At 46.6% G+C, this 13,838-nt stretch overlaps 1 protein-coding gene across 1 annotated transcript; it reads left to right on the top strand.

Annotated features, from left to right (window-relative positions):
• Positions 1-1,976: 1,976 nt before the first annotated feature.
• STON2 (stonin 2) lies at positions 1,977-11,835 on the top strand. Its single transcript, XM_010192811.1, has 3 exons — positions 1,977-3,804; positions 10,498-10,700; positions 11,752-11,835. Exons 1-3 carry the CDS (start codon positions 2,007-2,009, stop codon positions 11,833-11,835), a joined length of 2,085 nt encoding a protein of 694 aa, XP_010191113.1. The 5' UTR covers positions 1,977-2,006.
• Positions 11,836-13,838: the final 2,003 nt, after the last annotated feature.

Consider the following 13,838-nt stretch of genomic DNA (forward strand, 5'->3'; position numbering starts at 1 on the left):
TAAAAGATGTTTTAATTTTGCAAAGTCAACACGTATCAAAGTCATTTGCTTAGGAAAGCAGTCAGTCAGTCAAGAAAGAAAAAAAAAGTGCTTTGTTTTGGTCACTTTTTCCTTTTTTTGATGAAGACTTGGTCTTTCTCAATCAGGAGTCACTCTGCACCACATCAGCAAGCAGTTGTCTTTATGTTGTAGGAAGGAATTTTGAAAACAGTTATGAAAACAAGAAGTAAAATAACAAACTTAACGTTCATCTCGGGAATCGCTTTCTTAAGTGTCCTCTCCCAGACCTCCTGAGGTGCTGTCGAATTGAAGGCCATGTTAAAACATCATCACTCGTGTTCAGGAGCTCATCAGAAGTCAAGAAGAGTAAAATCTCAAGCCGTTGTCTCAGCCTCTTCTAGCAGTGTCAGGATTTACCCCCATGCTGTATTTGCCTTTGCAGCAGAGGTGCCCATAATTCTCTTGGGATGTGCACACTATTTCATCTGGTTCTCAGAAACTTTCTTTGGATGCTTTGCTGCATTAGCACGTTGTTATTTTTATCCTCCCTGTTATGAGTCATTTTCTTGCAGACAAAGCTAAAAACCTGGCTTTTCTAGAACCACCTCTGTGTTCTTCAGGTACTTGTAAACCCAGCCGTGCCGTTCTCTGGCAGTAGAAGAATGTGCTTTTGATTTTAGTTTGGGAAAGAAAGAGTATTTCACTTCCCAGCTTTGACACTTCCACTTATGAAATGAAACAACAGTTTATTGATTTTTCTAGTAAACAAAATTACACAAATACATTTATAAAGCCATCTTCTCTTAATGCTTCATCTGTATTTCTAGGCACCTGGATCAAATAAGCGATTTATTTGATAAAACTTGGTCAGTTCGGCTTAAAAAGAAATTTTGTCAGGTAATTCCTGTGTTTCACATGGACTCTCAAGGAGATCCTCTTAATCTGCCTCTCTCAAACCTAACAGAAGTGTTAACACTTTATTTGTGGGATCGCATGTGGTTTCTGCAATTCAAAAGCTAAGATAAAGGAAAGGGGAAAATTATCATTGCAGTTAGAAAAGAGGTGGTACGCTCTTAAGAAACCCCGATCTTACCAACACAAGACTTTGAGAAGTCCTAAAAGAAATGGGGAATGCTTTGCCAGAAATACCATAGAAAGCAGAGCCTCTTCTCACATTTTTCCATTGCTTTGCTGCAGAGGTTTACGTGCTTGCTAACCAAAGTATTGGAAAGGGGTGAGACAACAGAGAAGGTATTGGTGGGGACCTGAGGGTCAGAACAGAGTCACGTTATTCTTGCTGGGTTTTTTATTACTTTCTCACCCTGTGGTTGTGGATGATAATCACTCGGCTTGCTGGGTTTTTTTGCCTCCACAAATTTATAGTCTTGTGGCAAACCATAACAGGTGAAGGATCCACCGCTGTACCCAGTGGTGCACCCAGTAGCAGGGACTACAGAGAGGAGTCCTGCAAAGCTGGGAGTTAAAGGGTAGGGTAGAGAAAAGAAGAAAGTCTGAGAAACTGAGATAGTGCCACTTCTTTTCAAATACACCTTGAAAGGCATGGATAGTCCGTCAGAACTATCTGTTCTTGGGTTTGCTTTGTTGTTATTGTGGCCTGGAAACCAAATTAGTATCATTCTGCTTCATATGCAATTCCCAATTATAATAACCCTTCAAACTCGCACAGTGTTTCGTCCTTAGATCAAAAGGTTGGGGATTTTTGTATTTCTTCCTGCACTCCTTTTCTGTGTTAAACTGTCCATTTAAAACTGGCTGAATCTGTTTCTTTATTAATTCTTGCCAGACTTCAGCATTTTAACCAAGACTTTTTGCTTATCTTTCTATCCCAACATATGAATAAGCCTTTCCCGAGCATCCCAGTTACTGTGCAGATTGTGTTTTTCTATTAGTGGGGACAACTTCAGAATAATTGGCTGCAATTTCCTCCCCTCCCCTCTTTTTTTAAAGACAATTCCTCGTCTCTCCAGGAGGATGAAGAGGTAGATATGGAGGCTGTCAACTGGCAGCTGAACAACACCTCCATGAATGGCCATTCCTCTACCCCAACCACAGTTCGCTTTCCCAGCTGGGTGACTTTCGATGACAACGAAGTCGGTTTTTCACCACAGAACCTTTCCCCCTTGAAGACAGACACCCCACCTGCAGAAAAACAGACTCCAGATGTTAACTTCAACCTCACTACATCCTTTAAGAAAAGAGAACGTCCTAAAAGCACCTTGGGTGACCTCTCCAAAATCCAAAAACTAGATCTCTCCTCCCTAACCAAGTTGCCTTCTGTTGAAACGCCACCGTGGAGTGCTACCAATCCCTTCCTGGATGAATCTCTGCGAGATGTCCAACCCTCACCCATCAATCCCTTCAGCTCCTTCTTTGAGGAGCGGGACAGGCGTTCCAAAAGTTCTTCTGTCTCCAGCGCTCCAGGCAAAAGCCAAAGAGACTCTCTCATCGTTCTCCATCAGGAGCCTGATACCATCAGTTTCCGTGAGGCAAACAAAAGTGTAACCCACACCAATGCTGTCGAGCAGCTCAAGCAGCTCCAGATTGGAGACCCGGATTGTGTGAGCAGCTCTGCCTTGCCTGATGATGACCCCATGATGCCATATGACCTGGATGCAGCCTTATTTAACCTGGCACCGGCTCAGCCAAAGGATGGGTGGCCGATGATGCTGAGGATCCCAGAGAAGAAGAACATTATGTCATCCAGGCACTGGGGACCGATATACGTCAAGCTGAGTGACAGTGGATGTATACAGCTTTTTTATGAGAAAGGGCTGGAGAAGCCTTTCCGGGAATTCAAACTTGAAATCAACCACGAGATTTCGGAGCGCAAGCTGCAGAACTTCGATGAGAACGGAAGGATACACAGCGTGCGCTTGGACCGCACCACCTACAAGGAGAAGAAGAAGTATCAGCCTAAGCCAGCCATCGCTCACACAGCTGAGAGGGAGCAAATCATCAAGCTCGGGACTACAGATTATGAAGACTTCCTTAGCTTCATCAATGCTGTGCAAGACACGCTGATGAACTTGCCAGCCTCATCAACAGATTTGAGCACGGTGGGACTAAACTATCAAGAGGAAGAAATCACGGTTGATGTCAGGGATGAGTTTCGTGGCATCTTGGCCAAAGGGGACGGTGTGATTCTCCAGCACAGTGTGCTGACCCATATCTATGTTCTCAGCTTCCTTTCTGGCCTGGCAGAATGCAGACTGGGCCTTAACGATGTCCTGGTCAAAGGGAATGAAATAGTTTCACGGCAGGATATTATGCCCACTACTACCACTAAGTGGATTAAACTGTACAGCTGTCGGTTCCATTCGTGTGTGGATGAGGATGTGTTCAATAACTCCCGCATTATCCTCTTCAACCCCTTGGATGCCTGCCGGTTTGAACTGATGCGATTCAGAACGGTCTTTGCTGAGAAAACGTTGCCTTTTACTCTGAGGACAGCTGCCAGCATCAATGGCGCTGAGGTGGAGGTGCAGAGCTGGCTGATGATGTCCACTGGGTTCTCGTCCAACCGGGACCCATTGACTCAGGTCCCTTGTGAAAATGTGATGATCCGCTACCCAGTGCCGACCGAGTGGGTGAAGAACTTCCGCAGGGAGAGTGTCCTGGGGGAGAAATCCCTGAAAGCCAAGGTGAACAAGGGGGCCACTTTTGGATCATCCAGTCTGTCTGGTTCTGAGCCAGTAATGAGAGTGACTTTGGGAACTGCCAAATACGAGCATGCCTTTAATTCCATCGTGTGGAGGATAAACCGGCTGCCTGACAAAAACTCAGGTGAGTGGTGTGTACCGGCTCTGCAGGAGTAAACTAAAAGGAGTTACAGATTTTGGAAGATGGGGAATACTGGGTTTACATGCCGAGGGATAAATCATCCTCTGTAGCACAGAGGACATCAGTTAATTGCATGAAGCATTTGACTCTTTGTTGCAGTAGTTTTATGTATCCTAAAAACACTGATAATGGTAAAAGTGGGTTTAGATTTTCCAGATGCAAAAATACACCTTCTGTCTCTACTTTTATGAGTACGTTGTGGGACTTGGGCATCAAACATCTCCGTGTGCTTACCACTGTTACTGGAAACAGGGCTTTTTCAGGTAACTTTTAAAGGCAAGATGCTGTGCTACGGGGCTGACTGACAGGACCAGATAAATTGCTGTAGTTCCAGCACATCTGATTTCCTTTCCATGCATTGCCAAGCATACCAGGCCAGTGCTATGTATTTCGACACATATACCACAACTAATGACTACAGAGTGTTTGGACTGGAGACAGAAAGAGGACAGAAGATGCTGTGCAACCATTAAACAAAAATCCAAGCACCAGTTTGTGGCTATGTTTCTGTAACTGGTGCAGACAGGGAAATACAGCTTAAACCTGAAGAGAAAATACCAACATAAAACCTGCAGGTCTTTGCATTTCTGGTAAAATGTTCATAATTAAACATTCAAATAATATGAACAAGCTGCTGTTCCCTTTGGCCCTCGCTGCCAGTCATTCCACTTCCTGCCTTTCATCCATGGTGTGCAGTGAAGCTACACAACTCGGGTTTATTTTTGCTCGTGGTGAGTTCAGCTTCTCGGTTTCTCTCATCTAGACCAGCTTTTTATAGATGAGATGCACTTTTCAGTGTTAATGCTGTAGTAATGCAGCTGGGTGACTGGGTGGGTGTCTGTATTCGGTGTTCCCTGACAGCACAGTGCTGTACCAGATCTGGCACTGTCTAAGGATGTATGTTTTTCCTGAGTGTTGAGCTCTAGTGTCAGCAAAACAGTGATCCAACTCTTCTAGTCTTTTAGGTCACGTTTTGGCCTGAGGATGCCATCTCACACCACAGGTTACCAGTTTGGAGGGGCGTTGCTGACAAAAGCAAAGGCTCTGTGACTTCTGTAGCGCGGGGCATAAGAAGAGAGAGCTTGGGAACGCGGGAGAAATATCGCAATGGGAAATTAACCTCAGGCTGTGTATGAGCAATAACACACTTGTGAGGGAAATCGCACTGTGCCATCTGCACGAGCGCTGGGAACGAGATGCTGTGAAACTGGGCCTTCTGTGGCATCTCATCTCCAAAGATCTCTGTATACTGCATAGACATTACAGCTGGGGAAAGCAAAGCCCCCAGACTTTCAACACAATCACAGAACGTGCCAGTAGCAAACCACAGGCAGAAGTGCTGGCTCTGCTGCCTCCTACAAGGTGATCCTCTCTTACTCTAATTCTGAGGGAGATGTTGATCTATGTCTGCTGTTTCCCTGATCTCGCCTCTCCCAGCGTGAGGCTTTATTAAATACACCCTGCGTCGGGGGGAAATGCATCACAGAGCTGGCGCTGCTGTTGGAGCCCTGCCGCAGAGCGTCCATCCGTCAGTGTCACCGCGCAGAACGCAGGGCAGGCAGGATCTGTTGACATCCTGAGAGGAAGGAGAGTGTCCTCAGCCCTCCGGTCGGGTCAGATGTGATTTCAGGGAAAGGAAGGGCCTGGCAAGCACCATGCCAGGACACACGAGAGAGAGGGAATCCCAGAGTGTTGACAGGGCAGGCTAAGTGGAGTTTAAATCTGACCTTGCCTCTCAAGGACTGTTTACATATCTCAAAACTGCTTGTCCCATGGTTTTTGTTACTCACAGTATATGGCAAACAAAGAGGGATATAAGCGGTGCTCGAAAGCATTGATTTCCACTCCTCCTGAGATTTTCCTGATGGACCACATACACTTCTGACCACATGATCACACAGAATCACAGACCGTTAGGGATTGGAAGGGACCTCCAAAGCTCATCCAGTCCAATCCCCCTGCCGGAGCAGGAACACCCAGATGAGGTTACACAGGAAGGCGTCCAGGCGGGTTTTGAATGTCTGCAGAGAAGGAGACTCCACAACCTCTCTGGGCAGCCTGGTCCAGGGCTCTGTCACCCTCACTGAGAAGAAGTTTCTTCTCCAATTGAAGTGGAACCTCCTGTGTTCCAGTTTGTGTCCGTTACCCCTTGTCCTATCATTGTTTGTCACCGAGAAGAGCCTGGCTCCATCCTCGTGACACTCACCCTTTAAATATTTATAAACATGAATGAGGTCTCCCCTCAGTCTCCTCTTCTGCAAACTAAAGAGCCCCAGCTCCCTCAGCCGCTCCTCATCAGGGAGATGCTCCACTCCCTTGATCATCTTTGTAGCCCTACGCTGGACTCTCTCCAGCAGTTCCTGTCCTTCTTGAACTGAGGGGCCCAGAACTGGACGCAATATTCCAGATGCGGTCTCACCAGGGCAGAGTAGAGGGGGAGGAGAACCTCTCTGCCCTACAACCACCCCTCCTGATACACCCCAGGATGGCATTGGCCTTCTTGGCCACAAGGGCACAGTGATACTGATGTGGGTTGTACTGCCAACCTTATGCATGTTTGGCTGTATCCAGCCCTACCCACAAGTCGTACAGTTACTTACACAGTAGCACTGCATGGGGTTATTGCACCCGAAGTGCAGTAACTCTGACATATCAGTCCTTTGCAGATGCAATCCCAGGAACTCCAGAGGTCTCCAGGTGGCCACTTGGACCTCCTGTGCTTCACTCCTGGTGCAGGCTGTGTGTAGACAGGAGACGTACAGCACCACCAGCCCTGCTGTGGTCTGCCCTGATGCCCCGCTGGGAGGACAGCCGCTCGCTCCCGAAGCTCGCTGCTTGCATTCGGGTTGCACTATCCTAGCACTCAAATTGTTATTAATTATTTCAGCAGCTTCGCTGTCTTATCCAAATGTTTTCTCTTTGTGCTTTCTAAAGGGACGGGGCCCTTTGCATTCTCACTGTAGGAGCTTGTTATCAGCACTGTCTGTGTCTGTATGGTTTTGTAGCCAAAACGTCTGCATATGACAGAACATTGAAAAGCATAGGACAAATGAAGGACCATGTGTACTCCAACTATGATCTGACCTAAGGAAAAACTATGGCCTGGATTCCACTGAGTACATCACTGAAATCGTATCCAAAATAGCTTGTTAAACTTTATTACCTTTCTCATCTTCACAGTTAATATGATCAAAGCCATCGATAAAGAAAGCCTGTGTACAGGCTCTGCAGAGCTTCAGTTGCAGCTGGCTGGGCTCCACGTGTTTGGGTTTGTTTTTTTTTCAATCCACCAGCAGAATATTAGAAAAAACATCCACCCAGCCTTCGATCGTGGGAAAAGGCTCTTCCAGTGAAGCAGGGACGTAGCCTCTGCACAGCCCTGCATCTGGATACTTGAACTTTGGTCTGGTTTGGCTGTGGATCCCTGGCGTGCTGCCTGGTACACTTTCTGAAGTAAGAAAATAATCTTTAATCCAGACATGTTGGGGCATCAGAGTCGTTTGGAACAGATTCCCTCCAGTCGCAGTAACCTACTGTGCACATATATGAGTTCTGTTATCAGATCCTTGTCTCAGAATGAAACGTTAGTAGCTCAGGGAAGCAAGAGATGCAAAACAAAAGCAGTCTGTTGATTCCCTCCTGATTTTACTAACAAGGGTACCTGGCCATTAGAGAAAGCTCTGAATGAACCTGCTGGACAAACAAGTCTGAAGAAGGAGACTGAGAGGTGACCTCATTCCTGGGGATCAATTTGGAAAGGGCAGTGTCAGGAGGAAGGAGCCAGGCTCTACTCTGGGATGTCCAATGCCAGGACAAGGGGCAATGGTCCCAAGCTGGAGCACAGGAGGTTCAAGCTGAAGATGAGGAAAAGCTTTGTGAGTGTGAGGGTTATGGAGCATGGCCCAGGCTGCCCAGAGAGGTTGTGGAGTCTCCTTGTAAAAAAGCCCCCCAAACCCCCAGCTCCCTCAGCCGCTCCTCAGCAGGAGATGCTCCACTCCCTCCATCATCTTTGTGGCCCTGCTGGACTCTTTCAAGCAGTTCCTGTCCTTCTTGAGCTGAGGGCCCAGCACTGGACACAAGATTGCAGCTGTGGTGTGAGCAGGGCAGAGCAGAGGGGCAGGAGAACCTCTCTGCCCTACACCCACCCCTTCTCATCCACCCCAGGACGGCGTTGGCCTTCTTGGCTCAAGGGCAGATTGCTGGCTCATGGGCATCTGCTTCCACCAACACCCCAGGTCTTTTCCAGCCACTCGTCCCCAAGCCTGTAGCGTCCATGGGGTTATTTTTCTCTACCCCGTTCTTACTGCTCTGCCTGCCTTCCTCCTTCCTTGTCTCTGTCCTGTACACCTTGCTGAGCTGTATGTAGAACTTTCCCAATGAACAAGTAGTGGTAAATCCTAAAGCCTGTAACAGTGGCAGACAAGGATTCTGTTCATTTATTTATTCATAACTTTCATTTACACGTACTTAGATAATAGGATCCCTTCAATCAGAAAGCCCAAAGTGGTTTTGAAGGCTCTCATCCTCATTTTCAGACGGAGAAACTGAGGCACAGACCTTAAATTACTTGCTCAAGAGAGCTGGCAGCAGTCAGAAATAAAACCAACCTTGCTGACCCAGAGTCCCTACTTCAATTTTAAACATCACTGCTGTACAGCAAAACAAAGAGGGGAAAAATAATAACAAAAGTTTCCATTTACCAATGAAAACTGAACAGATTGCTTTCTCACCTTGCTGTCTTTAATGACTGGGCATCCTGTCATGGGTTAGAGTAAGGAATAAACAGTTCTTTCCAAGCTGTGCACAAACTTGCTTTTTGAAACCAGAAAAAATATTTAACCTTATCCAGAATTTTTTTTTGCTAAAAATGAGGATAACAATTTCCAATAAGTGTGAGGTCTATGGAGCCCAATGGGATCCACCCCAGGGTCCTGGGGGAGCTGGTGGAAGTGCTCGCCAAGCCACTTTCCATCATTTACAAACAGTCCTCCAGACCAAGGAGGTCGCAGTCGACTGGGGGTTCACAAACGTGACGCCCATCTACAAGAAGGGCCGGAAGGAAGAGCTGGGGAACTCCAGAGCTGTCAGTGTGACCTCGGTGCCAGGGAAGGTGATGGAGCAAATCATCCTGCGTGCATCACACAGCACATGCAGGACAACCAAGTGATCAGGCCCGGTCAGCATGGGGTCAGGAAGGGCAGGTCCTGCTTGACCAATCTCATCTCCTTTTATGACGAGGTGACCTGCTTGGTGGACAAGGGGAAGGCTGTGGACGTTGTCTACCTGGACTTTAGTAAGGCCTTTGACACCGTCTCCCACAGCATCCTCCTGGAGAAGCTGGCTGGGCATGGCTTGGACGGGCATACACATTGCTAAAAACTTAAAAACTGGCTGGATGGCCGAGCACAGAGGGTTGTGGTGAATGGAGATAAATCCAGTTGTGACCAGTCACAAGTGGTGTTCCCCAGGGCTCTGTTTTGGGGCCAGTCCTGTTTAACATCTTTATCAATGATCAGTAAGTTTGCAGACATCACCAAGATGGGCAGGAGTGTTGATCTGCTTGAGGGCAGGAAGGCTCTGCAGAGGGATCTGGCCAGGCTGGATCGATGGACTCAGATCAATTGTATGAGGTTTAACAAGTCTGTGTGCCAGGTCCTGCACTTGGGTCACAACCACCCCATACAGTGCTACAGGCCTGGGGAAGAGTGGCTGGGAAGCTGCCCGGAGGAAAAGGAGATGGCTGAAAATCCCCAGCAGGGTCCCCAAGTGGCAAAGAAGGACAACAGCATCCTGGCCTGTATCAGAAATAGTGTGGCCAGCAGGACTGGGGATGTGATTGTGCCCCTGGGCTCAGCACTGGTGAGGCCGCACTTCAAATTCTGTGTTCAGTTTTGGGGCCCTTTGCTACAAGAAAGACATTGAGGGGCTGGAGCACGTCCAGAGAACGGCAAGGAAGCCACTGACGGATCTGGAGCACAAATCTTATGAGGAGCAGCTGAGGGAATTGGGGTTGTTTAGCCTGGAGAAAAGGAGGCTCAGGGGAGACCTCATCGCCTCAAAGGAGGTTGTAGTGAGGTGGGTGTTGGTCTCTTATCCCAGGTAACTAGGAATAGGACAAGAGGAAATGGCCTCAACCTGTGCCAGGGGAGCTTTTGATCGGATATTAGGAAAAATTTCTTCAGGAATAGGGTTGTCAAACACTGGAACAGGCTGCTCAGGGAAGTGTTGGAGTCACCATCCCTGCAGGTATTTAAAAGAGGTGTAGATGTGGTGCTTCAGGACGTGGTCTTGCGGTGAACTTGGCAGTGCCAGGTTAACAGTTGGACTCGATGGTCTTAAAGGTCTTTTCCAAGCTGAATTACTCTGTTATTCTATGAAATACCTGCCAAATCCTACCTTTACTTACTATCAATACATGACATTTCAGAAGGCCGTGCCACAAGGTACTTCGCATGTTACGTACACTGGGGGAATCAGAAGAGGGGAATTACCTTTTCCCCATGGTGCTTGATTTATGTCTTGTATTTTTGCCCACAGATTCAGGATTTCGTGCAGTTTTGTGAGGTTGCTTTCTCCTAGATGTCTTTTTTAATCCATCCAACACAACTTTCAGGTCTGTTTGCTTTCTTTCTCCAGCTTCTGGCCATCCTCACTGCTTCTTCTGTCACCTGGAGCTCGGCTCTGACCGGGAAGTGCCTTCCAGTTTTGTCCGCTACGTAGACGTGGAGTTCGACATGCCCACCACTTCTGCGTCCAAAGCCAGCGTCCGCTCCATCTCTGTGGAGGACAAGACCGACGTGAGGAAGTGGGTCAACTACTCAGCACACTACAGCTACAAGGTAAAACCCGAGCATGCAGCAATCACCGTGGTTACTTTGCTTACTACGTTGTCTTGAAAAGCGCGGGCAGGCAAATAAAACACCACGGGCACGTGAGGTGGGAATTTGGCACGTTCAGCCTGTTGATTCACGGCAAGCAAGCAGTGGGTTATCCCTCAGCAGAGAGTGGATAAACATGCTTACATACACACAGCCAACTACTGGGGAGCAGCTGATACGGCAAGAGTGAGAACAGGGAGTTTTGCTGCTCTGTGAAGCTGCAGCGGGACTTACACGGCAGACAAAAGGATTGCATTACTTCTGTGCTCAAATATTTCTTCTGCCTGCCTGCCCGAAGGAGAGGAGCAGATGGGGAAATGCAGTATGCATATAACTGCCAAGAATCTCAGTATACTGAGAAGATTTGCATATTGGCTGAGAAATTGGCATCCTACCTGTCTTCTTTGAGAGCAATGGTGAGAGATACTGGAAAGCGTCTCATGGCAAATATTTTAATGGTGATTGTAATTACATTTTTAGCAGTCTCTTAAATACCCTGGAGATGGTATTTGATCCTAACTATCCCTTTTAAGAATCAAACATTGGGTTATCCCTGAGTTTTCAGAGGTGTTGAAATTTAGAACACAAATGCAGATCTGCGTTTTGTAAATGAACCTCTTTGCTTTATACATCGGTCTTCGCAGAGTGTAAAATTGAGGCTGGTCTTCTGCTGTCACTTAGGAAGCCACCTTGGTTCTGGGTTTGGATTCAGAGCACGGCTGGGGGATGGTGGTGAATATGAAACCATGTGAGACTGGTTATCTGCATGACGTTGCCTCTTCTGGAAATTACATCATGGCACTTAAATCATAAAACCATTTGGGTCAGACTGAAAACACTTACAGTAAATCAAACCCAGCTTTTCCTCCTCACTCTTGTTCTCTTCACATCCCTCTCAGTTTACCAAGAGTTTCCTCACCTGAGCAGGATATGAATCACCACTAAGGAAAATGTTCTAATCTTTTGTTGCCCTTTCTCATTACAAATATTCTCCCTTTTTTTCCTCTGCCAGGTTGAAATCGAGCAGAAGAAAAGCTTGAATGAGGATCTGAAAGGAGAAGACACTGCAAATGTCAATGAATGTGCCACGCAGTGAAGGAAGATCAGTCTGCAGGTCCCAAGAGGTGTGGTCGAAGGAACGACCTGGAAGAAAGGACTCGCAGGGTTGTGGTATTTTTCTTTAAGAAGTATGGAGTATGACTTTTAAAATAGTGCTCAGGAGTATTCGTTTTCCTTGTGAGGATCCATGCTTTGAGAAGAAGCTCGCCAGTCATTTGTGTAGAGCAGACCCATGGGTTTTTGCTGGAAGGATTGAAGTGCAGCTGGGGTGCAGACAGAATGACTCGTGTTACCATCAAGCCTGCCTTTCCTGCCTCTCCACTCTCTGGGTTCTGCACTGAAGGCCGGTTTGGCCCCATCACAGCCAGACCAGCAAGCAGCCTTTATCTCACTCACACTCTTTACCCTCTTACATTAACCCTTCTTTCTTTATGCCTGTTGGTTTGGTCATCAGCAGATTCGCTCCCTTCTGAACTGCCAAATAAAACCCAGGGAGCATCGAGTGAAGAATGATCTCAAAATCGCATTTCTGAAGTGGTCAACAGAGTGAAAACCCTGTGTGTCATTCTGGAGAATCAACAGACTGCATCTTAAGCACAGTAAATGGTCAAGCAAATGAACTAAAGATGTGACAGCTGATCACGTCGCTGTCCTTCTGCCCACCCTTTCCTGCCTCATCCTCTGAACACGTCGTCGTGCACATTTTCGTGGCTCCGCACACGTTACAAGAAAGCCTCTGCAGTCTCTTCCAACTTGTCTTTGTTAGTCTGGGCTGTTCTGTGATCTTGGCTGAACACGGTCATAGCTGCTAGGAACGGGGAATGTGTGTTACCGTAGAGGAGGGACTTTGCTCAGAGTAGATCCTTCCTGCCTAGGAAGATATTTAAGGGAAAAACACTGGGGTTTGGGTTTGGGTGGGGTTTTTTAATGTTTTCTTGGACGGGTAAGGTGGATGGTTACTGAAAATGTCAGAACACGATTACTTCTAACAACGTTGTTTGCCTTCCTGAGACTCCTTGGAAGCCTGTCCTTGCTTGCAGCACAATATTATCTTCATGTTCTGTCTTGAACCTACAGCATAAACACCCTGTATATTTATAAAACCCCCGCTAACTGGGACACCAAATCTTTTCCCAAAAATTAAACCCAAGCTTCCATCACGGAGATTTTCCAGTCCCCATTTAGGTGACAGTCACAGCAAGACTTAAACCTCATTTCTGAATAAAAAAGCAGAAGGCAAAAGTCACTCCTTGATCTGTATTTTCAGACAAAATAGTGTTCAAAATGCATCTTCTGTAATTGTTTCCAAGGCTTGCGTAGCATTGTGTCTCAAGGAAATTTTAAAGGGAAGTAATTTATTAAATCATTTATCTTTTGAAAGGTTAAACTTAAAAATCACACATTTGGAAAGCCTTGGCAATGTAATTTAAAATAACGGTGAGGTAAAAGGAAAGGTTTTTATAAATCTGTATGTTTATTTTACATTTCACGTAACAGAAAGTCACTGCTTTCACTGTGACTCCTGTACACATCACTACAGTATTAAGATCCCAGATAAAACGTGAGATTAGGATGCAACGTTAAGATCCCAGATAAAACGTGAGATTAGGATTTCAAACAAATTCTAGGGAGCCTCTAAATGCCTTTCTATATGCCCCTAAATTCCAGGCCTAGACCAGCCTAGTGCTGTGTATTTACACATAAATATGTAAAGTATGGCCCTCCTAGGGCTTCTTGCTAAGCCTGTAATGTTCTGCTGCAGGAGCCCAGAGAGTTTTAGGAGAGTTACACCAGTTAGTACTAAACTGTGCATTCAAACAAATTCTAGGGAGCCTCTAAATGCCTTTCTATATGCCCCTAAATTCCAGGCCTAGACCAGCCTAGTGCTGTGTATTTACACATAAATATGTAAAGTATGGCCCTCCTAGGGCTTCTTGCTAAGCCTGTAATGTTCTGCTGCAGGAGCCCAGAGAGTTTTAGGAGAGTTACACCAGTTAGTACTAAACTGTGCAGGAAAAATTACTGCTGAAGTACAGAGGA

The sequence above is a fragment of the Mesitornis unicolor genome, unplaced genomic scaffold (assembly GCF_000695765.1).
Source record: "Mesitornis unicolor isolate BGI_N332 unplaced genomic scaffold, ASM69576v1 scaffold8109, whole genome shotgun sequence".
NCBI lineage: Eukaryota > Metazoa > Chordata > Aves > Mesitornithiformes > Mesitornithidae > Mesitornis > Mesitornis unicolor.

Bases quoted from the DNA above. Each gene is read 5' to 3' on its own strand.
- STON2 (XM_010192811.1), top strand. From the start codon at position 2,007: ATGGAGGCTGTCAACTGGCAGCTGAACAACACCTCCATGAATGGCCAT. The intron at 3,805-10,497 runs GTGAGTGGTGTG...TTCTTTCTCCAG, and splicing joins GCTGCCTGACAAAAACTCAG to CTTCTGGCCATCCTCACTGC. The intron at 10,701-11,751 runs GTAAAACCCGAG...TTCCTCTGCCAG, and splicing joins CAGCACACTACAGCTACAAG to GTTGAAATCGAGCAGAAGAA.